Source organism: Seriola dumerili, unplaced genomic scaffold (assembly GCF_002260705.1).
Source record: "Seriola dumerili isolate Sdu_G_001 unplaced genomic scaffold, Sdu_1.0 BDQW01000025.1, whole genome shotgun sequence".
In the NCBI taxonomy this organism is placed as follows: Eukaryota; Metazoa; Chordata; class Actinopteri; order Carangiformes; family Carangidae; genus Seriola; species Seriola dumerili.
The window spans coordinates 19,389,663-19,416,556 of record NW_019174280.1 but is presented as its reverse complement, the minus strand read 5'-3'; the positions used below and the strand labels follow the sequence as shown (position 1 = coordinate 19,416,556).

The window sequence follows — 26,894 nt, the reverse complement described above, 5'->3', positions numbered from 1 at the left end:
CCCCCCCCCCCCCCACCTCCTCACTGTCTGCTCCTCTTAACCTCTAGGAAGTAAAGAACCCTGTGACACTAAACTGCACCCTGCTCTCCAAACAACAGGCCAGTCTGGCGCCCTTCAGCTTCACTTAGACAACCCTCAGTCAGCAGGTTAGGTTGTACTGACCTTCTTGCCACGGCAGCCACGATGAATTAACTTAATTTAAATTTTACAGCAATGGTTTTAATTTGCTGCGTCACTTCACAGAAGCCACACAGCAAAGAAAATGACATGGCTACACCGACCGACTGGAGGCAAGTCCTCACTTAAAGTGGCAAGAAGTAGTGAGTGAAGCCTTTGGAAATACCTGCGTTTATGTATGAATTTGTCTTAAAAACAAACAAAATCCTCCTGTTGGAGATTTTATGACCGATCAATACAGAAAACCCATGTCATCCCACAGGGTTCACGTACTTCGTCTTGCCACTGTATGTGTTAAATTAATGTTTGCTTTACTACAAATACACTGCCAGGCCACTTTATTATTCTGAGAGGTGCTAATTCAACTATATGTTTATTACTAGTCAGTGGTGGTGGTGTACTGGGCTGCATTATATTGACATGTTTCTCATATTCTTCCGCTTTCATGTTTAGAAATGAGGCCAGCAAAACATTAGAAGCTCGTCTTGGTATGATGGAGTCCAGTTCAACACCGCTGCAAATTACAGCCTCAATAATGAACATATAGTTAAAATAACAACAAACAAACAGAACCTTCCTTTTCAGAGGGATAATGCACGAAGAGGTGTCCTGATACACACAAGTAACTTTGAGGTGGAGGCAGAGAAAACACTGTAAGGCAAAACAGACATATGTTTTCTCCACTGACTCTATTGTTTTTATATTTTGTGCAAATTGTCAAACAAAAGGAAAAAGACCGGCTGCGTTCAGTCCATGGTTGAGTTGGTCTCACCAGTGACTTAAATGGTAATTTAGGGTAAAGCATTAGTGGTGTTTTGAAAATATCTCAGCTCAAGGGCCATGTATTGGCATTTAACCACATCTTATGGTCTTCCTCAAATGACAGAGTAAACTACTCAAGTTTAATCTCCACCCAGCTCCAGAAAAAGCAAATGAGTTTCCATGACCAAGAATACATTTCATAATAGCCATGATTTCTGTTTAATCTACCTGGGACACTTAGTTTTCAACTGGATCTACATTTAAAGTGACTTTGTTTTAGATTTTAATGTTCCCCTGTGTTTTCCTTTGTCCTGGTATAAATAAAAAAAAATCCAGCAAATTGATTTTGGAAGTGTGACATGCCTCAGTATTTTAATTTTCATGATTATTTTAAGGCATTTCTTATAAATTAGACAGAGTGGACGGACAGTGGAATAATGTTAGACAAAGGTCATCATTCAGGCTTCAAGGAACCTCTCTGACCCACAACAGCACACATCATATGTTATATCATTATTTTTCTACCGTTCTTAACTCCAGAAGCCAACACAGACGTGAACAGATACATGAAATATTTACACTGATTGATATTCTACAGGGGACTCAAGCAGTTCTACAAGCAGTTTGTGATCTTCCAGATCTCTATTGGTCACAATTAGAAACACAAACAGGCAATCATACAGCCCTGTATGTACAGTACACACACTCACACACACACACACACACATACACACACACACACACACACGCACACCAGTCTGGGCAGTGCAGCACTGCAGCCAGTTGTTTTAGGATAATCCGAGGCTCTTGGTCTCAAACATGCATGGCAGAAGGGGATCTGGTGGCTCTTTACATCCGTAGAACAGGAGGGGGTGATGTTTTACAGAGTTTCTGAGGTTCATAAGGTCATTTTGTTTCCTGTCATGAGATCATTTCCTCATTAACTACCCATTAAGGTAGTCCATGACCTCTCAGGATTCAGCAGAGGTGGGTGTGTGTTTGTGTCCCAGCTGTAGGCCTCACAGAGAAGTCGTCCAAAATTGATCAATGGCCAAAAGAGGAAGAGGAAAAGAGGAGGAGGAAGCAGAGGGAATAAAATAAATAACAATAGAACAAAAAAATCCTCTTCACTAAAGCTTCACTGTGCCGCTGTGGGTGTGGCAGTGTGACATGCCGCCAAGGAAACATTAGAAGAGGAGGAAGTGATGGGTTTCGGGGGCTGACACCTGCAAAAGAAGAAGAAAAAAAATTAAGATAGAAATACAAAAAAAATAAAAATACAATCTTTACATGCGACTTTGACGCAGGTTAATACGATTATCCAGCAGCATTTGAGATTAGAAGCTTCTGAGCAAATGAGAGATAAACCATCAGATTAGGACCGCCTAGAGAGGGTGTGGCTAATCCTGAATAATCCCATTTAGAGATGCATTGACTCTAAACCCTTTACACTCGTCAGATACAGGCTGAGCAGTAAAGGCCCACATACAATATAACTTCTTATTTGTATATCTACACCCTGAATTGTATTTTACATTGACATCAATGGATAATATAAATCATGATGGATGAACTTGAAGAATATATACTGTATATATAGATTAATGTTTTTACATGAACAGATAACATAAACACTTATGATAACCATCCCATAAATTAGTATTTTAAACAATTGTGATCAAAAAATTTCACTGAGTGGGACATTTTACAGATGAAAAATAAACAAATACAAACAAATATTTGGCTTTTCTGCTCTGCTGTTTCTTATTATAATATATAATATATAGAATTAGCACAAATAGCACAAAAGAACAAAACAAACACAAATACAACAAACCATTTTAAACTTGAATTAAGAAACATAAGGTCAAAATATGCATCTGCTACAATTTCTTTGTATTTGGACGTATTAGAAGATAATATCAGGCTCCTGAGCTCCCGACAGGTTGTGGTAAGAGGGGGGGGGGGTTTGGGCTCACCAGGAGCGAGACTTGCGGACGCCCCTGTCCTTGGTGGGCGAGCTGTCCACAGAGGGACTTTGGTCGGCCTCCGTGGAACGATCCAGTGAGGCGGTGCTGGGAGGCGTCATGTCCAGCTCCAGAAACATGATGTTCTCAGCCTGCGCACACAAATATACACGAGAGTGAGTGAGTCGTCAGGATCACACTGACTGAATGCTGCCTTGCTTCCATTCATTACTTTATGTGATGCACACTTCTATATCCTCCCACCGTCTGTCATTGTAACGTCTTGTGTAACTGTCCTAACACTTCAAGTTGTTTAACTTTATTAATCACATACAGTACAAAGCCTCTCATGGAGCATATAACTGCACTGCTAACGCCTTATCATGCTAAGAGGTCAAGCTTGTGCTGGACTGGCTCCTCGGCTCCACTTACCATCATGTCAGCTAACAATAACTTTAATTTTAAATCTCGTCTAAAAAGTCGTTTTTACAGTAACTGTGTTTTATGATTGAAACCTCGGCCTTTTGTACAGCACTCAATCTTCACACAACCTTGACGAAATAATAAATTGTCAGTCTCCTGATTCATCCCCGTATCACTGCAACAGCTGTTGACACTGACTGAGTTCAGATTTGTGGCAATGACTCCAAATTCTTCTCTACACAAAAGGTCCTACTGCTGCTGCATATTCCCTTTGTTATGTCTAAACAAAAATCTCAGCACATGTGAGTCTGAAAATCATGTTTCACCTTTAATATCCACTTCACATCACTGGACATGAATCTTCTGTCAACATCCCATTCAACAGACATCATGTAACACACACACACACACACACACACACACACACATACACCTACCCTGTATCTGGAGTGAGCTCCCATCGCTATGGCAACCCTGGCATACTGGCTGATGGGTCGTTTGTATCCAACTGCAGATGCCGGCCTTTTCTTCATCTGCGAGGATTTACTGGATAGAGGAAGAGGAGGGGATCAATGAGGAAAAAAATCAATTAGAAATCAATGTTAATGGTCATATTATATCAAAATCTCAGTTTCTAACAAAAGTATTTTTGTGCCTATAGGGTCACAGCGATACTGAGAGACCAGGCATGTTACAAAGGTCAAAAGGTCACGAGCTCTGACCCAAATCACATTTTGAGTTCATTATGTTCACATCAGACTACCCACACTGACCTTTCAGCAGCAACAAGAGGCTGAAACTTCCACTGATCCTCCTCGGGGTCAAAGGTCAGTCTGTTCATGATCTTATTCTTCTCCTCCGGAGGAATGAAGTTCTCTATGATCAGATACCTGCAGGTTCACAACACCCATCACCACACAGGTTTAATCTCAGGTCAAATCACAATCAAGGGGCAGAGAAGAGCTTATGCTTATTTGAATTTGTAGGGCTTAAATAAAATGTTTCACCTTCAGTTATTATAATTACATTGATTTAGTAATGCAATGTTGCAGATAAGAAGAGCAGAGGTGTGACTTCATGAATTATTCACACACAGCACGTTTTTATTTTTAAACAAAGTGCTAATAAAGGACTTAAGGAGCCATTCCTTTGATTTTGTAGGATTTCCTGGGATAATGTCTGAGGTTTATTCAGCTCATCTCAACATTTGGGAAAAATGAGACACGTTCAAATCACGTATCTATGAGTGTGTGCCGTGTTTGCTGAACCGTCAGAGCACGTTTGCTCGACTCACTTGAACTTGAGCTCTCTGGTGAGCTCGTTCTGAGTTTGCTCCAGCTCCTGTCGGCTCCTCACGTGCTCGTCGTTCACGTCCTGGATCTCGGCTTTGATGCACTGGAGCTTGGCATAAAGCTAGAAGGAGAGAGAGAGAGAGAGAGAGAAACAGAGAGGGTGAGGAGATGAACTGGTCTCCAGCCCGCTGCAGCTTGGTTGCCCATAGCAACAGCACTGGAGGCACTGGTGTCTGGAAAAAAAAAAAAAGAAGGGCAGCACAGCAACATGGCAGCCCTCCCTCCTTCCAGCTCATTCCTCCTCTTTCCTCCGGCGCTCCTCCTGAGCTTTCACACTGCTCACTATTTGACTTTGACTGTATGGGGTTTTCACACAAGTAGGTTAATCCTGACTTTAGCCCTGGTCTGGCCTTTAAAATGTCACTGCAGTTCAAGGAAATGTTCATGCAGCTTGAGTGTGAAGCTCTGAAGGAAAATGAGATCAATAAGGAGCAGCTGGTCGCAAACTTTTTATAGCACAAAAAAAACCCCCAAACTGATTGGATTTATTGTTGAAATTACACAGTTCACAAACACAATATTTCAAAACAAGGGCGAAATGTGGCTCAATCAATCCAAAACTATGAACAATGTACAAGGATATAAAAGCTTCTCTGATGGACTAAAGGAAGTCTCTGGTTCAGTCTTTCATTATGTTCAGACTGTGATTTACATTCGATTCTACAAGCATTACATCTGAGAAGGTGATTTTTATTTTTATTGTAATAAAAAAATGATACTTTAAGCAAAGCTCATATCTAAAGTCACACCTGTATCATTTCTAATCAGACTCTCTTTTATTTTTTACAACGCCTGTGCTTACATTGTTTGATTCAGGAGATCTGTGCAATAGCAGTGTTTGTGAAAGAGGCGGTGATCGTGGCAAGCGCAGGTTTTGCAGTGTAACGGCTTTCTCTGAATGTGTGTTACTGAAGATGATTATTGGGCTTTTCTTTTAACCTGCTCATTGTTGTCTTCATTTCAACAAACTCAGCAAACAGCCCCAGGAAAAATGTCCCGGTAGATGTGATGGAGCTCAGGACTAGCTGCTTTACTCCAAATAATTTCACAGTAAAAAAAAAGAAAAAAAGAAAAGAAAAAGATGATGTGTGTAGAAAAACACAGAACAACAATTGATCTTGCCTACTTGCGTCTTGAGATCTAAATAATAAAAAATGAAAAATGCCACCTGGGGAAAAAAACGCACATCTCTCCCAATTTGAAGATGCACGTGTTGTTCCTGCTGCTGTGTGCTGACTAATTAAACTCAGAGGAAAATATCCTTTATATAAACAGTCAAAGTCAACAAACAGAACACCAGTATCGACGTGGAAGCGAGAGACAGAGCCTGAAAGCAGGCGCCTCATGCCAAAAGCCTGAGAGCTGGCAGCCCTGCTGCTGCTACGCTGTGACTACTTAATGCACCACTATGAAGCCAGCTGAAAAAGTACTCAGTAGCTATTATCAACCTCTGCTTCATTTTGCACATTCCTGATTAGCTCATAAATTTTGAAGGGAAAACGAGGACGTGTAGAAATCTGATTGGCTGCTGCATTAGTTCATCAGTAACCAGCTTTTCTCAGCCAACAAAGCTAAACCTAAGAGTCTGAGCGGTCTGAGCGTCACAGGCTGCTCCCGGAGCTGTAAATGCACAGTGGGAAAAACTCCACATTTCATTCTCCTTCTTTTCCTCAGAGAGACAACACCATGCAGTGAGAGAAGGGTGGGAAGCACACATGTCGCGTTAAACGCCACCAGGGGAACAAAAATCAACGCAGGATCATTAGTCACATTGTCATCTACATTCACACAGTGGGTTGTTCGGGGGTTAGTCCTGCTGGCTCGGCCAGTGCAGCGGATTGGGGAAGTGAGAGGAGCAGGGAAGGGGGTCGGAGCGTGGTTTTAGGGGTTTGCACTGAAGGATTTAGGGGTGAGTTACTGGGAGTTCTTGAGCCATTTGACCAAAGGGAGAGTGTTAGGGTGGAAAGCATGGACAGAGAGTGATCAAGACAGACGGAGGGAGGGAAAGGTCCAGGGAAAGAGGAGGGGACGGCAGGACAAACCTTGAGGTACTGAGATTTAAGTGTGTGTCCGGACGGAGCATGTGTCCGAGGCAGGGGGGTCATTAGGGTCCAGGTCAAGGTTCAGGGGTTCAGGGGTGAAAGAGGGATATACTCACATTAGGAACAAAAAGGAAGGTGTGTGTGTGTTTGTGTGTGTGTGCAAAAACATATAGATACTGCTGTATTTGGATTGTATTCACGTGTGATTCTTTTCTGCATGTTACATAAAGTATCGGCGCAGATATTTTACCTTCTTGAGTTTCTTGGTCTTGGCCTCCACTTCCTGTTGCAGGGAAGTGAAAGTCTCTCTCAGCTCCAGCGTCTCCTCGTCCTGGACAAACATCTGCTGCTGCATCTCCCTCTCCCTACGCGTCTGAAAGCAACGATTAAAACGTCACCTTTCTCTACATCAGCAAAGATCATACGTGGGATCAGAATACACACACACACACACACACACACACACACACACACACAGAAACACACAGGTTTACCTGCTCAGCGATCTCATGCCGCTTCATCTCCAGCATCTTCTGCTGCTCGTTGGTGTGATCGATGATGTTCTTCCCGCCAACCAGCAGCTTGCTCTCCATCGCCTGAAACAATATCAACAACATTCGGATTAATAATCATGAAAAAACTGCAATGCACAATTTATAAGCTATTAAATTACTAAATTATTAAAGCACAGCTGACCTGTTTTTTTATTATATTTGAAAATCAATATAAAATCGAAATATTTTGATTAAAAAAGTAATGTTTTAAAAAATAAGTTGTAATTTTATGATTTTTCAGAAAAAGTTGTAACATTTTTAGAATTTAGCTACAATGTGCAGGAATATAAACATAAACAAAACCTAAAACATAAAGTTAATTTTACCAATCAACATAAATTTGACTAATGAAAGATACAAGAATAAAGTGTGTGTGTGTGTGTGTGTGTGTGTGTGTGTGTTGGAGCTGCTGCAGCCAGTACAGACGTTGTGCTGATGATGGCACATGGAGCTGGAAGTGAGCAGCTTAGCAGCGACATGATGACACCGTGCCACAACCAGCTGAGCTCTGCTGAAACTTTGTCAGACCTCAGACATGAATCACCCTGAAAACTCCACATCAGTGCAGGCTGCATTAACAGAAGACTAGAAACTAGACCAATTATTCCTGTGACTGTGTGGATGTCTCACACAAGCCTGAGACTGTAAAGTCCTAATTACCCCAACACAAGTCTACTCCTCCTACGAAATGCCTGACCAGACACCGATGATTATACTGCTGGTGAAGAATCCCGTAATCCTTTAAATCCCTTAATTCTATTTTAATTTAATTCAATTATTGAGCCTAAAAACATCAGAGTAAGCCTTTAAAAACACCACATGTGATACATCTGCAACTGTAAAACACAGACTCCTCCACAGGTCCTCAAATTTAATGTTAAATGAATAAACCCTGATCACCTGAGTACGGTAGCTTCCTTCTGATAAACCAAAGCAACAGTTAATGGCTTTTAGCTTTGTAAATCATGAAACACCTCGCAAGATAATTATTTTTTATGTACCATCGGGACGACCAGTCACAACCATCTGGCACAGTTTCTATTGATCCTGAATGACAATTATCCAAGAAGACGTGGCTGCAGACCCCACAGAGGTTTAAATACCAGGGTCTCCCACACCTCAAATACAGACACACAGAGCTGCCCACGAACATCAGTGGGATGTGTTCACAGCTTCAACAGCGGGCCTGTCTGCTTTCTATCAATGACTTTTTGGTTTCCATTAACCTTGTGAAGCAGCTGGCCTTTATAGCAAGTGAGGATCCATCTCGCCAGGCTCCGAGCTATTCGCTCACACCGCGGCTTGGCGTGTCGCGTTTCCTCTTTGGCGTTCTCCCACTACGTCAGACAGACGGCTCATCCAATCACATGCCAAGTGTTTTCCAAACAGTTTCCCGGCGACGCCTTCCCACATGGTTCTGTGTGACAAACCATCTGGTGCGTCAGGTTGAGGTTAGGTAGCTCGCTGCTAGCTGCTTCTGGGTTGATTTTTTTTTACACTTCCCTTTGTGTTTGTCTGACAAATGTACAAACCCCCCCAAAAAAGTGAGAGGATCACAGATGAAATACAAGCTGTCAGTTATTCCCACCTGCTTCCCTGCTCTGCTATCTGTAAATAACAACAAACAAGCAGCAGTGCACGACCACCCACACTGTCCCTCTTTCTCCTCAAACAAAACTTCTCTTTCTTCTCCCCAGCTGTTCTGACTGAGTCTGAGCTTTGGCTGTCAGACGGCCTTTACCGGTTTTGACACGTTTCAGCAGGACATGATCACATCCGGCTCTAATGGGTCAGAGTTTCACAGTAGTAAAAAGGTTGCAGAGAAATGATAAGGCTGATGGGCTCCTGTAGAAAGAAGTGCTGTATGAAGCACTGTGGAGGTTTGCTCTCCCAGCGTCTCTTCTAGTTATCATTTCTACCTTTTAAAAGGTTTTGATCACATGAGTGCGTTGATGCTGGTGGAGAATCATTATAATTTCATGCCTCTGGTAACAACATCTCTGGTTACTGAGGAGATTAAAGGCCTGGGGTTGAAGTGATGCAATCTGTCTCCTCTGCCTTTATCTGACAACGGATGATCTCTGTCCCGAGGGCAGAAATCTGAAATGAATGTAGAAACGCGAGAGGAATGAGAGATGAGAAACAGGAAGAGGAAAGAGAAGGAAAAGAGAGGAAGAAAATGCAAAAAAAAGGAGGAGGGAGAAGAGAGAGAAAAAAGAGGCCCAAGGAGGGCAGACAGGGGCCACGGCCATTTTATACTGGCCACATTCCAGTCTCAGGTCTTTATACAAAAAGAGTTTGTGTGTGTGTGCAGCCTATACATGCACATACCACACTGTCCATTTGATTATATGAGCAACACACACACACACACACACACACACACACACACACACACACACACACACACACACACACACACACACACACACACACTCAAACTCATGCAGAGAGTACAGTGGAGTCCTTCAGAGAGAAGCCTCTTTGTTTCGAGCTGTCTTTGTGTCCTCTGTATATACATGTGTGTGTGTGTGTGTGTGTGTGTGTGTGTGTGTGTGTGTGTGTGTGTGTGTCTGGTTTGCTGCTCTTTGTGTTTTGTCATATTCATTCAGCTTCATTAAAGGGCTGATTCATGTCAGGGATTTTCTTTCTCATGCATCCCATGTCTCTTCCCTCTGATAGGTTGGTTGGATACAGTGGCAAAATAAAAGTAAGAAAACCCAATGAAATTACCTGATCATCATCTAAGTCACAAGTACTGATAAACACAAGTGTGTTTAAACTAACAACCACAAAAACTATGTGGAAGTGTGAAGATAAAACATTAAACACAAATTAAAAACACATAAATGATACATAAACGTATGAATTAAAAACCATTGAGAAAATAAAATAATTAAGACTAACAACCGATCAGTAAAAAGGTGTGTAAAATAAAACTACTAAAATGTAGGAATAAAACGTGATTAAAAAATTATAAATAGTCCAATTAAAATAAGATATCTAAAACCAATAAAAGGAATAAAAGTCAAATTAAATGGTTAATTAAGAACAGCAAACCAGACAACTGGAAGGCACGACTATAAAGTGATGTTTTCAGTTTAGATTTAAAGGATGATATAATGATATAAGGCGCCTTGATAAACTTGGAAATCCATTTTTCCCTCAATGATGTTCTCATGTTGGTATACAGTGTCTTTTATCAACATACATAGGAGCTGTATGCTCCTCCCAAACAATTCAATCTTTGTTTCATCAGTTCACAAAAAAATTTCCCAGCAGCTCTTCAGTAAACTTCAGGGGCACAGTGATGTTTTCTTGGAGAGTCGGGACGCCATGCACCATGATTTGCATATGTTAGACTTGTGAACAGAGATTCTAACCAGCTCCACTGATTCCTTTAGGCTTTTGGTTGTTACTCTGGGCTTCTTCTTTACCTCACTGATTATTCTGATTTGTGCTTTCATCTGAGCTGGACGCCCACTTCTACTGAGAGTGGCCACAGAACCAAACCGACTCCATTTACAGACGATTTGTGTCAGTGTGGACAGATGAATGATGAATATCTAAACTCTTTGAGATGACTCTGGAACCCTTTCAGTTTTATGCAAATCAACTATTTTATCTCTGATTTACATCAGGAGCAAACTCAATTTTTTTTTCATTCAGTATGGACAAGAACAATAAAATAATTTGTGTTATTAGTAAAATAGATTGTGTTTATTCATTATTGTACATTTTAGAAGAAGATCTGACCATATTTCAATACAAATTTACATATAAATGCAGGTAATTACTTTGTTCTTGCTACTGTAGATGTAAATCCCTTACAGGCTTTTACATGGCAGGCTATGAATGGACAGTTTGACGCTTTACCTTTATCTAGTGAAGAAAATGCATTTTCATCTAATTCTAACAGGCTCCATTGCAAGTCTCAGTGTGTTCATGAAACTGTGTCAAAACCCCCAATTACATAGATTCAAACATCTAATTAAAATTGAACAATGTGTTGTTATATTGTACATGTCCCCTGGTTATCCTAAAAAACTGCTTGCAGGCATTGAGTTTATAAGAGGAAACAAGTGTACTACATTATATTTCAGTTTAGCGCTCTGCCTCAGAGAAACAAAGAACCGCTATGTTTTTCCCCCCTAAAACAAGTTCGGGAACAAGATTAGCATCAGGCTTTGAAGAAGGCTTCACGTCAGAAGTTTTGTCACTGGATCGGTTGTAAATAAAATTCACCAAAATCATCAAAGACATGGATTAAATGGCTGTTACGCTTTTTTTTTTTTGCCGCCCTTTTCCTGAACTTGCTTTGGGGAAACAAACAGTTCGTTAGCGTTGTTGGCAATTATTCCTGGTTGATCATGTTCTTAGCTACTGTGAGCTAACTGAGTGCTAACAGCTTGTTTTTCACTTACCTTTAATGCTACATTACAACTACCTGAAATTTAAATAACTGCAGTTGATATAACTGTCATTACTGTGTGTTAAGTATGATGGTTATTAGCTTAGCTTAGCATAAGACTGGAACACACCTACAAACATCCTTAAATCCCACTGATTAACACCGTCTCTTGTTTGTTTAATATAAAAACAACAATTTATGGTTTTTAGGGGCAATATGTTTTGTGTTACTATTGGTTGCAGCCTTAATGCTAAGCTAGGCTAATTGTCTCCTGCCAAATTTAACTTAAAACATAAGTGTGGTATCAATCTTCTCCCACAAAGAAAGAGACTAAACGTATTTCCCCTAATGTTGAACTTTAAGGAAACACTAAGGTACAACTCATGAGATTTTTTTTTTATTTAAAGCTAAGGGAAAGAAAATGATAATACAAAACATTAAGTTACACATAAGTTACACATAAACAATATATATAAATAAATCCATCTGCACATATAGACTACATGTGTAAAGGCAATAAAAAATAATGTAAAAAATAATGATAAAATACATAAATAAACAAAAGGGGGAGGAATCTTTGTGTGGACTACAGATTTAATCCTAAATTGATTTAGTTGTAGTTGACTATTTGGAAGGAATTAATCTATTGTGGCATTTACTGTGATCACTGGGTCATGAGCTCCAGGGCAGATTTGTGTTACAACAACTGCAGCATGTTTTGTTCAGGTCTAATTCTTTCATATCTGAGCTGGTGAAGATAGAAAGGAGACAAGAGAGGAGGAAGAGGAGGAAGAGGAGGAAGAGGAGGAGGAGGAGGTGACTCAGTGAGGAGCCCAAATGACCTTCAGTCACATGACAGATGACTCACTTGAGTCATTACACACACACACAGAAAGGCTGGTGCTCAGAAAACAACCTGGACCTCTACAACAAGATCTCACATGTTCCTCCAACATAAACTCTCTAGTTAACGAGGCACAACAGTGGTTTTACAGATGCAGTCAGATGATGCTTTCTAAAGGCCACAGCGAACTTTAATTTGTCCACCATGTCATTATAAACCTTCCTGTAACTGCAGCTCATCAACTGACGGGCCTGGACGTCTGACTGTTTTTACTGTAGATTCCTGGTCAGTGAAGCAGCTTTTCTCATGTGAGTCATTCTGATTATGAACTTCTTTTTACCGGCCCTGAAAAGACGCTTTCTCGCGGAGAGCTCGGGAATAAAGCTTTTCTGCTCGTTTCGTTGTTGTGCACAAGAAGAGACAGAAGTTCGAGGTTCTTCAACCAAAAAAGCAACAAACAAACAAAACCATGTGACTGTTAATTCCTGATTTTATATCCATGTATATCAATTAAGTCGGCTGCGGATAAGCTTTTCAGTTAGATTAAGAGGTTTATGATTATTTATCCTGCTGGCTGTTACATCTTTTGTATTCTTATTATATCTGTGTTAGCACTAAGGAGCTGTTATTGCCTTGTGTTAGATAGATAGATAGATAGATGGGTAGATAGATAGATGTGAAGTACAAGTACCTTACATTTGTACTAAAATAAATGTTTTTACTCACATTTCATCATTCAGCTGTGTGTGTGTCAGTGAATAGCTGCTCTTACGTATTTATTTACAATCATTATAATCTACTATATGTGCTGTAATCACATCTAGTCTGGCGACATACATTTGAGTATTTATATTTTCTGAGCTGCAGAGTCTAGGGGGAGAAGAAGAAAACACTGAAGCGTTTATAATTACATTACACTTTTTCCTGGAGCTTGTGCGCACATGTGTGTGCGTGAGTGCCAGCCTGCATATTTGTGCGTGGATGTATAATCTGCCCATAAGTGTGTGCTCAAATTCTTTTGGCTGTGACTGATTCATTTCCTGATGGGAAAGTGAAGAGAATGTGAAGCGCTGCATATTGAGCTGGCTCGTCCACATCAGCCAGCCAATCACAGCAGGGCCCGGGGGCCTGCTGGGAGCGAGCGGGCTATAAATACAACGTGACGACAACAGGTCTCATGTGTGCAGCAGAGAGAGACAGAGGGCTCGCTGGGAAGAGACAGAAACACGGAAGAAGAGAGGGATAAGTGCAAAAGGAAAAGACAAGAGACACAGAATGAAAGAGAAGAGAGAATAAAGGTCGGGACATATCTGAGAATCTGTTTCACATCAGTCCCGGTCGATGCAAGAGGCACTTAAGGAGCCTTAAAGGCAACAACCTCATTACCGTTCACTCACTGTCAGTCATCTCCTGCATCCAACACACAAGGGAGATCCAGTGAGTGACATGCAATCAGCAGATCCCAACCTAACCACACACCAACCTGGAAAACATCCTTTTATCCTGAAAGAAACTTAACATGCGCAAGACTTTATCAACATGACTCATTTTCATGTTCATGTATTCAAATGAACTCATATGAGATATGCATGTCAGAGTTTATTAAGGTCAAAGTGCATTTTCAACTTCTGTTTTTTTTTTTTGTGTAAATTAGCCAAGCAAGATAAAACATGTTAACTAGAGAGCTTTAGAGGTATTTTTTTTTACCTTTGTACAGAGGCAGGCTAGCTGATCCCCCGTTTCCAGTCTTGATGCTAAGCTAAGCTAACTACATTCATATAGAATAGACAGAAATGAGCAGTATTTTATAAAATATCAAACTCCTCCTTTAAGATGAAAACAAGAATGTTTTGGAGGTTTGTTTTTAACTAATCTCATGCAGTGAAAGTCTTTACACAGCTTGTATAAAAATGGTGAAATTAATTATTCATGTGTTTTGATAATTACTTTGTATATTCTATGAGGCTACAGTGGTTACATTTGCAAAATATTACGTCTCGCTTCCATTCAAAATATCAATTTTTCACCCCCTGTGCCTTTTCAAGATAAACGTAAATTGAATATTTTATGTTTACATGCAGACGTTTCTCTGTCTCTCTCTGTGTTTGTTTGTCTCTTTGTGTGAGAGACAGAGGAGTGTGTATTGTTTAAGAGATGGCTCTGCCTTCTCCGCTGATCCCATGACTTAAAAGTACACACACACACATGCAGACGTTACGTACACACACACACACACACACACACACACATTGACACACACAGAGTTGATTCATCAATATTTCAGTGACGCAGCGCTGAATGCTGAAAGATGGAGAGCAGTGAAGAGCTGTTCATCAGTGTCCTGCGCACACACACACACACACACATACACACACACACACACACACACACACATACACACACACACACACACACACACACATACACACACACACACACACACACACACATACACACACACACACACACACACACACACACACACTCTGGTGCTCAGAAAACAACCTGGACCTCTACAACAAGATCTCGCATGTTCCTCCAACATAACCTCTCTGGCTGAGGAAGCACAACAGCTAACCTTTACGTACTAAAGACACCCAGGAAAGTCAACCTGCCACAACAGCTGATCCACTGAGAGTGTGACACATGGGATCCCGGCGTGGTACGGAAACAGTTCAGAGGCTGACAATAAGGCTCGAGTCGTCAACACAGCTAAGAAGATCAACAACACACACCTGCCTGCCCGGGGAAAAACATCTACAACTCCTGTTGGAAGGCGTCCAGCATCTTAAAAAGACCCATCTCAACCCCACCCATCCCTTCTTTGTCCCCCCGCCCCTCAGGACAGTGTTATAGGTCCATGGAAGAACACACCACAAGACTAATGGACAGTTTCTACCAGGAAATATGTACAGATTTATATTCTTCTCACTCTTTTTTTAATTTATATTTATATACTTCTTGTTTATTTATTATAGCTCTGATCACGCAGTGTGTCTGATTTTCATTGTATACACCAGTACAATGACAAACAATAATTCTATTCTATTCTACTCTATTCTTCACACACGCCTTCATCTAACTGTCCAGGCTTTTTTCTCCCCTAATTAGACAGGAAGGCAGCTATATAAACAGGAAACAGACATTCTATCCATACAGCCATGCATCTGTGTGTGTGTGTGTGTGTGTGTGTCTGTGTGTGTGTGTGCGCGTGTGTGCGTGTGTGTGTGTGTGTGTGTGTTATGCTGGCAATTTTTCCTATGAGGCAGTGGGCATTGTTGTTGACCGTGCACTCTGATTGGTGGAACTTCAGCTGGCAGGATGTAGGAAAATCCTTAATGCACGATCAATGTCCATTTCCTCCGATAACAAAAGACAGAGAGGACTTGATGATGCATTAATAGATCTGGAAACCGTAAGCACACACTGTCGTACCTATTTGTTTTCCATCTGAAAGATTCAACCGTCATCCCGCCTCAGGCCAACTTGCCCTCCTCTGTTCGCTGTCGGCGCTGACAATGCAACATCTATTTTAGGCTCTTTACAAAAGAAAATCAGAGGATCAAAAGCATCGGAGAGAAACAGCCCGGTGTTTCCCAACACAGACTTTAACTGGGCAGCTTGCCACGGAGGAGTTTTTTTTTATTCTTAGTCTCAGTTCATTGGATTCACACTCCTGAGAGTGGTCTGCCCTAATATCATTTTCTTATTTCCACAGATTAGGCTTCTTCACTTTGATCCAAATTTGCAAGAGTTTGTAGTAACATTCCTAAACACTAACGTTTAATTGAAGATGCATGATCTATATACCATGGTGCTTCTCTAGGAAAGCTGTAAGAAAAAAAGAAAGAAACGCAGACAAATGACTAAATGAAGTGAGGGAAAGTAGGATCACAGAAGATGTTCATAAGGTCCATTTAGTAGCTGTTCTGGAGCTTTCAGCCCATGGAGTTGGCCCAGTTGTCTGATTACGAGGTCAAAAATGATCTCTGAAGCTTTTAAGACGAGATGGATGAGAATAAGTGCTCACAAACTGGAAATGTGAAGATCATGTGATGCGACTGAAAGCTCCACAAGAGCTACTAAATGGACCTTGTGGTGATGTTTTCTCAAAAGAAGACACAACCTGATGCAAGTATCAGTTAATTCTTACAAGAAACAAAAGCACGTTTTTAAAATCTTAAGTTCAGATAGCTTTGGTACTTTTTAAGTCGTCTTTAAAAATAAAATATTAAATAAACAAACTGAAAGAAAAAGACATCTCTAATGTGAGAGACAGTAAAAAGAGGGAAGGCAGTACAGTTTTGACCCAGAAAAGTGGATCTAAGAATAGTCCACAGGGTCGGACACAGCAGCCTCCTTATGAGAAGCTGCTGTTCGGCATGAAATTCTCAACAGCCACTGCACTGATACCTGTTTCATAACAGCAAGAAATACTACTGAAAGACGATAAAGTTAACAGAACAAAAACTCTAGTGTAAAGGATGATAAAATAACATTTTTTTTCTTACGTGGCTGAGCATCGTGATGATTTTCATCATGATTTAGAACTGATAAACACTACAGACTGAGCCTCCTCGCTTTCTGACTGGCACAAACACGCCACATCTGTGCAGCGGAGTAGCACAGCTGCCGTCGGCACGTCACAGTCATCAGTTCTTGCAGTTCAACGATGTGTTGTACAAAGCAGAGTATGTCAGCGTGGATAAAACTTGACAGGACGAGACACGCTGACTAAAACATACAGTTAGAGCTGAGCGGAACGTTTTCACACTAAATGCTGACTTCCTAAAAAAGAAAGAAAGAAAGAAGCTGTTTCCATGGGACAGTTTTTGGGACGGGATCCGTTGAACATCTCAGTTGCTGAACACAACTGACGTAGTTTTTTCAGCATTTCAAATATTTCTGCAGCTGTGCTCACCAACTGTTTCCTTGGTTGGAAAACACCCACCATTCAGAGCTGAGAGGCCGGATTGAGAACGGGGCCTTTCATCGTACTGTGCCAGAGACATTAGAAAAGATACTTCCACAAAAAGTAGCGACAAAGAAATAGCTTCAACAATAGCCACAAAACAGGCTTTAGGTGAGGATTCGACTCATCAGCTGACAAGGACATGACTGAATAATAAAGTTAAACTGCATGGCAGTTCAGTGTGACCGTCAGTCTTACTGTTGCTGATTTCTATTTGTGTTTTCATGACATAAAGTTTCAGTTTTACAGAATTTACAACAGAATGAATTTCTCAAAATTACAGATGTCCTGGAGTCTGTTCTTTTGATTCCTATCGTATCAATAATTTAAACTCTATGGTTTTGAATCACAATCTTCAGTATTTGGTTCAAATAGCCCATGAAAAATGAGGTGTGTCAGATGTGTCACTTACATCTTCAATCCACAGGTAAATATAAATGATCAGATTGGATGGAATATTAAAGCTTTTTGTGATCAATTATTGATCGCATAATGGAAAGGAAGCGACAACACAAAATTGGATATTACTGAAGGGACGAAACATATGTGAAATGTGTCAAGTATATCATGAGCCTTCCTAGCTCCGTCCACAAGCATGCAAAGAGAAAAACATTATACATAAATAAAAAATTACAGATTAAATTACAGGTGGCAAAAAAACATATTTTGGACATCCCTACTGAAAATATGTCTTGGATCTTTATGTCAACCCAATTGCACTCTTAAATTCTGTTGCACGATACAAATAGATCATTTAAGTGAAATGTCACTGAGCCCAAATACACATCTGCTCAATAAACCTCACTGTGTGAATGAATCACAGCTTTTTCACACATTCCAGCAAAAGAGAAATGGTGAAAAGGGTTAGGGATAGTGACAGGCACAGAAGGTCAGAGCCAACATGCCGCCCGACACTATATATTTTTTTTCCCCCTGTAAATTAAAGCTGGTGGCACCTGCAGCAGCTAAATAACAGTTGCATCAACGTCACAGCTCAATCCACAGATGGAGCGCTGCACCTTGGAGGCCAGTTAGCTAACAGCGCCCTGCAGAAACACCAGCTGAACCAACGCAGCTTCACAAGGATGGTTTCTGACCTACTTACATTTGTTGCATGTGTGTGTGTGTGTGTGTGTGTGTGTGTGTGCGTGTGTGTGTGTGTGCGTGTGTGTGTGTGTGCGTGTGTGTGTGTGTGCGTGTGTGTGTGTGTGCGTGTGTGTGTGTGTGTTTGTGTGTGTGGCAGAGGAGAGTGAGGAAAGGGGAGAAGACACTCAATTGCTTTTCACTCTGATATTATCTATAATTGGAGATTTTTCTGGAGTGATTTTTTTTCTCTCTCCCTCCCTCTGATTCTGACTCTGTGCCTAGCAACCTCTCTCTCATTGGTCAGGAGAGCAGAGAGAAAAATGGAACCTTCGGAGCAACGTTCTGTGATTGGTGGGTTAATATCAGTGTCAGCCAATCAGAGGAAAGCTAGGCTGGGGTCTCCTGAATCGCAAAGGCTGTAAGATCACAATGGTGGTTCTAGTTTGATTTTAAAAAACCTCATTTGTTTTAATCAACCGGCAAAGTTGTAATTCATTTTTGCCCACATTTAAATATCTGTCATGACCTATTAAACTTTATTCATTTATATGTTTTGCTTATGTTTTTATAAATGTTTTACACTTATCTTTCTTATATCTTTTTTGGACTTTTGTAGTGAATTACTGATTTGATGTCAATCCAAATTATGTGAAGTGCCAACATTTTACAAGCCTCAATAAATGAGAATGCATTACACAACGGAGCTGTATGACACAGAGGAGCAAGATATATCAGACAATACTTAGGATCAAATCGTTGTTGGTCTTGGGCTTTCCATGGGATTTGTTGACTATAAGAAAAATATAAGTGAGTATCACCAGATTTTAAATCTTAGCATCTCCGATCCTTGCATGACAAATATTGCTTTGAGGTTATTCAGGTTTCCTTTTAAAGCCCCGGCAACAAACTGATGCATCAAAGGCAGGAAATTCTTCTTCTCCTTAATCATCGTCCTCCTCGAGGGAGGAGGAGGAGGAGGAGGAGAAGCAGTTGTGCTGATTCTCTGCACTGACATCACTCAGCAGCCACCCCAGTCAGCATCAAACGGCGTGACCCTCTGAGCTGTGGTGTGTGATCACAGGAGATTTCAGACGGTTCGGCACAAAACAGAATCAACAGCATGGTGCTTTTCGGAGGGACAACGTGACGGGGGCGGGGGGTACGAGGAGCCTCGTACAGAAATGTACATGAAAGCACCCGGTCTGAACGGCACAGCATCAGGATATGCATTAGCTCTGTCTCATGGGACTTCCCCAGACCTCACACCTTCACTAACAAAGTGCCACAACCTGTGAAGCAAAAATGAACGTGTGCTTACGTTGCTCCTGAAACGAGGAGGTGGGCACAAGTGTAACATGAGCGCTCTGTCAGTTTGTTTTTTGTTTTTTTTTTGCCAATCTGAGAGATTTTGTTCGGAGTGTGCGCTGATGAGTGCATTTACTAAAAATAACATAACTATGACACTCTGGATTTTGGATTCTGCTGTCATCAATTTCAAAGCAAATTTATCCATAAATATAGATGGGAAATAAGCGCTGGCGGTCATATAACCTGCATTTAAACTCACTTATTTTCTGATGTTTTGTTCATTATTGAAAAATTTAAGAAAAACATATTATTCTCAACCAAATACAAAAATGGAGTTTAGAGTTGGGGTGCAGGTGTCTAATGCACAAAAAAAAAACAAAGATTTGCACCCAAATGTATTAAGACTTCTGTTTTAGTCAAATTAAGCACATTTTCTTCTTCTTCTGTTATTAATTTGTGATGTTCAGTGTATTTCCGGAACAATTTGGAGCATTTAGCTTCAAGATTGACTCTTTTTAACCAAGAGTACCAAGTGTTCAGTGATCAGTTTATTTCATTTATATGTGATTTTGAATGCATTTGCCATTTTTCCAGTGTCAGAAATAAATATATCGTTTTATATCCTGATATTGATCTGAACCATTTTGCCACTGTGGAACAGATCATTTTGTTCACTGAAAACAGCTTCAGTAGAACAGAAAGTAATCCAGCCATAATACAGATTGTGTTCTGAGACATGGGGATAACTGTAACCTTTCCTGTGTGTTATTACATTATACTCCTGTTGCTATCGCTCCCTCCGCCTACACAGCTGACTGCATCGCATTCACACCTCTGCTCTGGGAACGGTTAAAGACAACGGGGAAAAAGCGGATACACCAAAACTTTACAACATTTTTATAGCTCCGAAAATACACAGAACATCACAGATTAATAAGAAATAGAGGATATACGCAGGGATTTTTTTCTTTAAGCACAAACCCTAAACTTGCCCTTCGATTATTCCTACAGAGGTGACACTGAAAATGTATCTTCCCTCCCTCACATTGGTGCCTCAGGCTGCAGCGCAGTAAGCTGATCCAGTGGCGTCTCGTGTTGGACGGTCCAGGCAGTATTATAGACTGCAGTCATTCTGCACGGGTGACTTATTGACTGGATATCCCCATGAATCAGAGCAAGTCATTGATGCAGGTCTGACTCAGTCCTTGATTGTTGACTGTGTGTGAGTGTGTTCAGGAAGGGCAAAAGGGGGGAACTGACATTTTAAGCTACAATGACCACAGTTCCTGTCTGGACATATGAGACACCCACACAGGCTCTGGATTAAGGACAACAGGCACAAAAACACACACAGTGCTAGTCACTGGAACCACTGTTACTCCTACTGGAGTCAGTTGCATCAGCTGTTTGTTAAATTCAAACATAGTTATGATGTAAGCGTTCGCGAAGTGGAGCTGCATCATTCAAACTAGTGCACAGAGATTACTTCATGTCTTCTCAGCTCTCTAAAAGATAAGAAAATAACCCTGGTGACTCACTGTGGTCATTAGGGTTATCTCATGTTGGGCTCGGAGACTTCACATGGCGACAGTGGAGAGCCGATAGGAATGAGGGGAAAGTATAAAGCCGCCAAGAACCCAAAACACAAGTTAAATGACAAAGGCGCCTGTGAAGATTCACAAATCTTTGGTGATAATCACTCAAAATATTATTATGTAACAGTTACAGCAGAAAAATGTGAGAAATAAAAGCATAATACAGTGTTTTACATGTAAAGTGGTTTTGTTTTGTGCCTTTGTTACTGAAAGTCCATGTATGAAATATTAATTTGCAGTTTTAAAAATGTCTTTCAAATGCTCTACAAAACAAATTAGACGACGTGTGAAAGCAACACATCAACACTTTCTACTGGTTTTCTCAGCCTGTCTGCACATGATATGATATTATTAATAAAACATGCTCATTTTGCTCACTGATGACTCCAGAGGGTGAACTGACTCATCAGTTCACCTCTAGAGAGTAACATGTTTTTACTACTGACAGAGTCAAGGGCCAAAACCATAAAAATAAGCAATAAACAAGTTGTTTGAAATCCAACTTTCTGTTAAATATCAACATCATCAATAGATGTTACACATCAATGTGCATCAAGTTGTCAGATGTCATTCAGAAAAGTTATCTCCCTACTGGAAAGTTCAGTATTGGTCGAGCTACAACACACATACACACACACACACACACACACTCTCTCACACACACTGAGGTGTAATTAGACATGAAGCTCCCAGGGTTACTTTCCATAATGTCACTTAATAACAGATCATCAGATTATCACACATGATAATCCCATGGACCACATGTCCTTAATCTGACTTCTTCAATGGAGTATGTGTTCATGTGTGTGTGTGTGTGTGTGTGAGAGAGAGAGAGAGATGAAACATTGAGGGTCTGCTTTACAGAGGACGTGGGTCTGAGGTTGTGTGTTGAGGTGTGTTGTGCACAAGCTCGTACCTGTGACTCTTTAATCAAAGAGGCAGATATTTTCTAAAGGCAGTGGTTCATCTTTTGTACTGATGATTTAACTGGGAGAGTTTGATGCCGATCCAAGTCACATAACGTTGTCAGTGGAGAAATGAATGGGACTTTTACCTCTCACGTTTTGCAACTCTATTACCCAGGTATTTGTTTTCTCCTTTGTTACGTCTGTTTGATGTCCTACTCTCTGTGTACACACTGTTAAATGTTATTCTTTGTGTAGAATGGGCTGAGGAAGAAAGAAGGGAAGGAACAAAGAAAGAAAGACTGAAAACATGGTGTGAGTGGACTCAGGTTTAAGCTCTCACCTTGTACTTGGCGGTCAGCTGCTCGGTGGCTTCCTGCTCTTTCCTCAGATCCCCCATCATCCTCTCCTTCTCTCCCAGCAGCCTCTGCTTCTCCTCAGCCAACAGGAATCGATCTCCTCTGATGGCCTCCTTCTCCCTCTCCAACCGCTGCTCCTCCAGCTTCACGTAGTCCTCTGCCTCCTTCTCCACCTCCACCTCCGACTCCTCGCCCTCCGTCTCTTCATCCCCGTCTCTCTCCCAGCCCTCGCCCTCCACATGCTCCTTCTTCTGTTTGCTCCTCCACTTCCTGTGGTTGAGCTGGGCCCTGAGGCGAGCGATCTCCCTCTGGAACTCCCGCAGTAGAGCGTCCTTGGGGTCCTCGTTGACTTTTGGCTGGTTCTGGATGTTCTTGGCGCGGCTGGCGTAGCGGAGGGTGGTCAGGGTCTCATCGTAGTGCTGGGGAGCCGGGCCTAAGGTGGCGACCATGACTGTCTTTGCATTCCCGCCCAAAGAGTCCTGCAACAGCCGGGTCAGCTTGGAGTCCCGGTACGGCACGTGGCCGCTGCGTCCATCTGCTAGTGCTGAGATCACGTTGCCCAGTGCTGACAGGGAAAGGTTGATCTTGGCGGCTTCTTTCAGGCGCTCTCCCTGGACGCCGGTCTTGGCTTGGCGCTCGCTGCCGGCCAGATCCACCAGGTTGAGGCGTCCAACTCGGATGTGTTTCCTCCCATCTGGTCCAGGCTGACTGCACTCCACCGTGATCAAGAACAAAGCGTGGGACCTGGACGAGTGTTCATTCATGTCCGTCGCCCCAACTGCCCTCGCCTGGTTGCCCACGTTCATCACCTCCTCGATCTCCTTGATGCTCTTGCAAACACACGACGTCAGATCTCGGACATACACCCCGGTCTCTGGACTCTCTCTGAGCTCCAAGGCTCTGGCAGTGGCGTGGTTGGGATCCAGAAGATCCCGAATCTCCTCCCGATAGATCTCGAGGTAGGATGCCCGCACGAGGTACTGCTTATCCGACTGCGAGCGGGAGATGTGTGTGAAGATGTGGTCAAAAGCATTGGGAATCACACCCCGTTTCTCTGGGTCCATCCACGCGCCCTGCATGGTGTACGTCTTTCCGGTTCCGGTTTGCCCGTACGCAAATATGGTGCCATTGAACCCCGCGAGCACTGAGTCTATCAGAGGCCGCACGCTCTCGTCATACAGGTCTCGCTGTTTGGAGTTTGCATCATAAACTGCATCAAATGTGAATGTTTTTTGGGGCTCGCTGGCTGGTGCTCGAGGGTTTCTGAGGATCACCTGTCCAAGCCGCAGGTCCATCTGCACGATGCCCCCTGCAGGCCCATTGGACTCCTCTCTCCGGTTCAGAGGGCGGCATCGAACTACCACCTTCACTGACTCGCTGCTCTTGTTTTTTGACATGACTGTCCTGTGATTGTTTCAACAAAATTAATCTATGTCACTTTCATAAAAAAAAAAAAACAGGCTGGAAACCTTAATGAAGCCTTTAATCAGCCTGGATGTCCTCCTGTCTGCCTGGGACTTGTGTAACCATAGATATTTAAATCATTAATATCAAATTCGGTATGGCTTCTAGATCATTAATAAAGGGAAAAAGCTATCGTGCCTAATAACACAGACTCATATAGTTAGCAGCACAAATGATGAGATGCCACTGTTTCTAATGGCTAATTTCCTCTTCTTATTGTCTGTAATATTAGCCTGCGAACAGACAGACGGTCAGCAGCTCTTACGCGATGGATCGACGCTCCATTGCAGTCCCGCTTCACGTCCACATTCACTCGGTGAAAAAAATCCCACAAAGCCGGTGACAAAAACATTCAATTCAGATATCATACTCATGTCGTCTCTCGATTTCAAACGCCCGATAGATCCGCTGCAGACCCGCTGTCTGTCTGCATCTCCCCCGTCCTCCGCTCACAGATGCTCCGGAGTGGATTTGGTCTGTGCTCGGTCTGTGCGGAGAGACGGAGCTCTCCTCCTGTACGACACACACACACACACACACACACACACACACACACACACACACACACACACACACACACACACACACACACACACACACACACACAGTCATTCAACCACCACACCCCACATCACTGCGGAGTGGAACAAAGGACCATGGGAAATGGAGTTTTTACTACCCAAAGAGTTGATTTTGGTCCAAGGCTGCCACCAACTTCTGAAATGGACACAGTGACAACTTTAATTAAAACATTTGTGTCTGTTTGTCATTATAACGGTGGATGCTCCCATAATTAATACATTAATTTATCTATTTAATAGCCTATATAATTTAAATGCCTCATCATACAGTGCCCCTCTCTTCCTCTCACTGTAAATAGCTTCAGGTTTGGAAAAACTCTTCTTGCACAGTTCATGACATGATCAAATGCAGTAGGCTATATGTTGCATCACCTTGTTCAAGCTTGTTTTTATGGTTGCACCATTCAATTGAAATAAAATACTGAAGAAATCTTATGAATTCTTTTATAAATTTCAACCTGATGTATTTGATATCTTTGGAAAGTCTGGGTGTCTGGATAAGAATTTAAAATTAGTTCTGTGCTGAGCTTGATTCTGGTAATTAGGGATAATTCAGGTTTTCTCTCCTGTAGACAGCTTGTGTTGATAATAGATAATAAACATATTTTCAAAAACAGCTCTTTTTGAGGTGATTTTCTTTTTAATAACAAGAAGTTAATCAGGGTTTCAATTCCCTGATGTTTGTCTGGCAGGTATTTGAAAATGTTTCCTTTATTCTGTCTATTTAATTTAATTTAGTTTTTTCATGAGCATAAATCTTGTATTTGCCTGTTATTTCTTATTTATTAGTCTCATTTTCAGTTAGAATATGATTTGAGTGTGATATAAAACACTAACACATAATTTACATCACGTTGATAAGATGCTTTTGAATATATGTCCAAGATTTGGTTTCAATGTTGAAAACTCCCCACTAACAATGTTGAATCAATGCGGTTAAAGTGGTTCTATGGTTCCCTTGATTCCTATGTGCCATTGTTAATTGATATTAACACAATGACAGTCATTGAACTGCCACGGTTTTCTATATGGTGCACTTACAACAAGATAATTACTCCTCATTCCTACAGACCCAGACACTGCAAGCCACATTTAAAACAAATGAATGGTATTCCCCATAAAAATAAGTGAGATAATCAAGCTTCTAGAAGTGTGCTCCCAAAGTGACACAAATTGAGTTGTGGCCCAATACAAAATGAATGAGACTTATTTGACCATTACACTTGTTTAAATGTGACACAGCAGCACCACCTGGTGAAATAATTGTGGAACACACTCTGACCTGCAGCTGGTCAATGTCACCACAGGAGGCCAGGAGACTCAACAACTGCTTCCAGTTACCCTGTGTAATGTGGGAGGTGACATTGTGAGAAGGTGGTGGGTGATTCCCTATAAAACTACCAAAATTTCCATATCACCTCTGCCTGTTTTAAATAAGTGACATCTCAGGTTTTGTTTAGTGGTTACTGCTGACGTAGGCCTGAGTGACCACAAAGTGGAAGGCACAGACATGTGGGGAATTCAACACATCACATTATTTCTTTTATGTGGAAGAGCTGGTTGACACAAACAGTTTCATTACGCTTAATGTGTCATCTCACCCTGCCGTGTTTAGTCTGTCATTGTAGGCTTGTGCAGTGTTGGGTGAGATTTCATGGAGAAAATTACTCACGTGTACTGAAAACTCCCCCCAGCTCAAATGTTAGCAGCATCAGGGGAGACCACCATCACCATGATGTTACAGTGCAAGGTAAACTTTCTAAGTGAGTGTGTTGTGTCATGTGATTTGAAAACAGGATGCCAGGAAAATCCATCAATCAAACCAAAATGAATGATTGGTCTAAAATATAAAGCTAAACAGCTGATGAAAACATGCAATAGATGATCTAAAAAAGCAAGAGTAGCTATAATATATAGAACTTTTTTCAAAAAACCCTAGTTTGGGTAAATAACCCAAAAGGAATACATAAAATAACACTTACACTGGGTCAAAGTCATAGTCTGACTGGTGGCCCAATTTTTCTCTAGTGGGTCTCACATAAGGTTAGTCCTGAATTGTATAGTGCTCTAGTGACCCAATCACTGGGCAAAC

The 26,894-nt window shown here is 41.5% G+C and overlaps 1 protein-coding gene across 2 annotated transcripts; it reads right to left on the bottom strand.

Moving 5' to 3' along the window:
- Window positions 1-1,979: 1,979 nt before the first annotated feature.
- Window positions 1,980-24,154, bottom strand: kif3c (kinesin family member 3C). 2 transcript variants are annotated; one of them, XM_022765192.1, is made up of 9 exons: window positions 22,742-24,154; window positions 7,218-7,319; window positions 6,974-7,096; window positions 6,724-6,732; window positions 4,624-4,742; window positions 4,103-4,219; window positions 3,767-3,875; window positions 2,919-3,058; window positions 1,980-2,165 (listed from the first exon to the last, which is right to left on the bottom strand). In XM_022765192.1, exons 1-9 carry the CDS (start codon window positions 24,152-24,154, stop codon window positions 2,078-2,080), a joined length of 2,220 nt encoding a protein of 739 aa, XP_022620913.1. In that variant the 3' UTR covers window positions 1,980-2,077. The 2 variants fall into 2 exon arrangements, with proteins under 2 accessions (XP_022620913.1, XP_022620921.1); XM_022765200.1 differs by lacking the exon at window positions 6,724-6,732.
- Between the last annotated feature and the right edge of the window lie 2,740 nt (window positions 24,155-26,894).

Excerpts from the sequence above, each read along its gene's own strand:
- kif3c (XM_022765192.1), bottom strand. The coding sequence starts at position 24,154 with ATGTCAAAAAACAAGAGCAGCGAGTCAGTGAAGGTGGTAGTTCGATGC. Across the intron at positions 4,220-4,623 it reads ACCAGAGAGCTCAAGTTCAA|GTATCTGATCATAGAGAACT; the intron begins GTGAGTCGAGCA and ends GTGAACCTGCAG. Across the intron at positions 2,166-2,918 it reads GTCCGCAAGTCTCGCTCCTG|GTGTCAGCCCCCGAAACCCA; the intron begins GTGAGCCCAAAC and ends CTTCTTTTGCAG.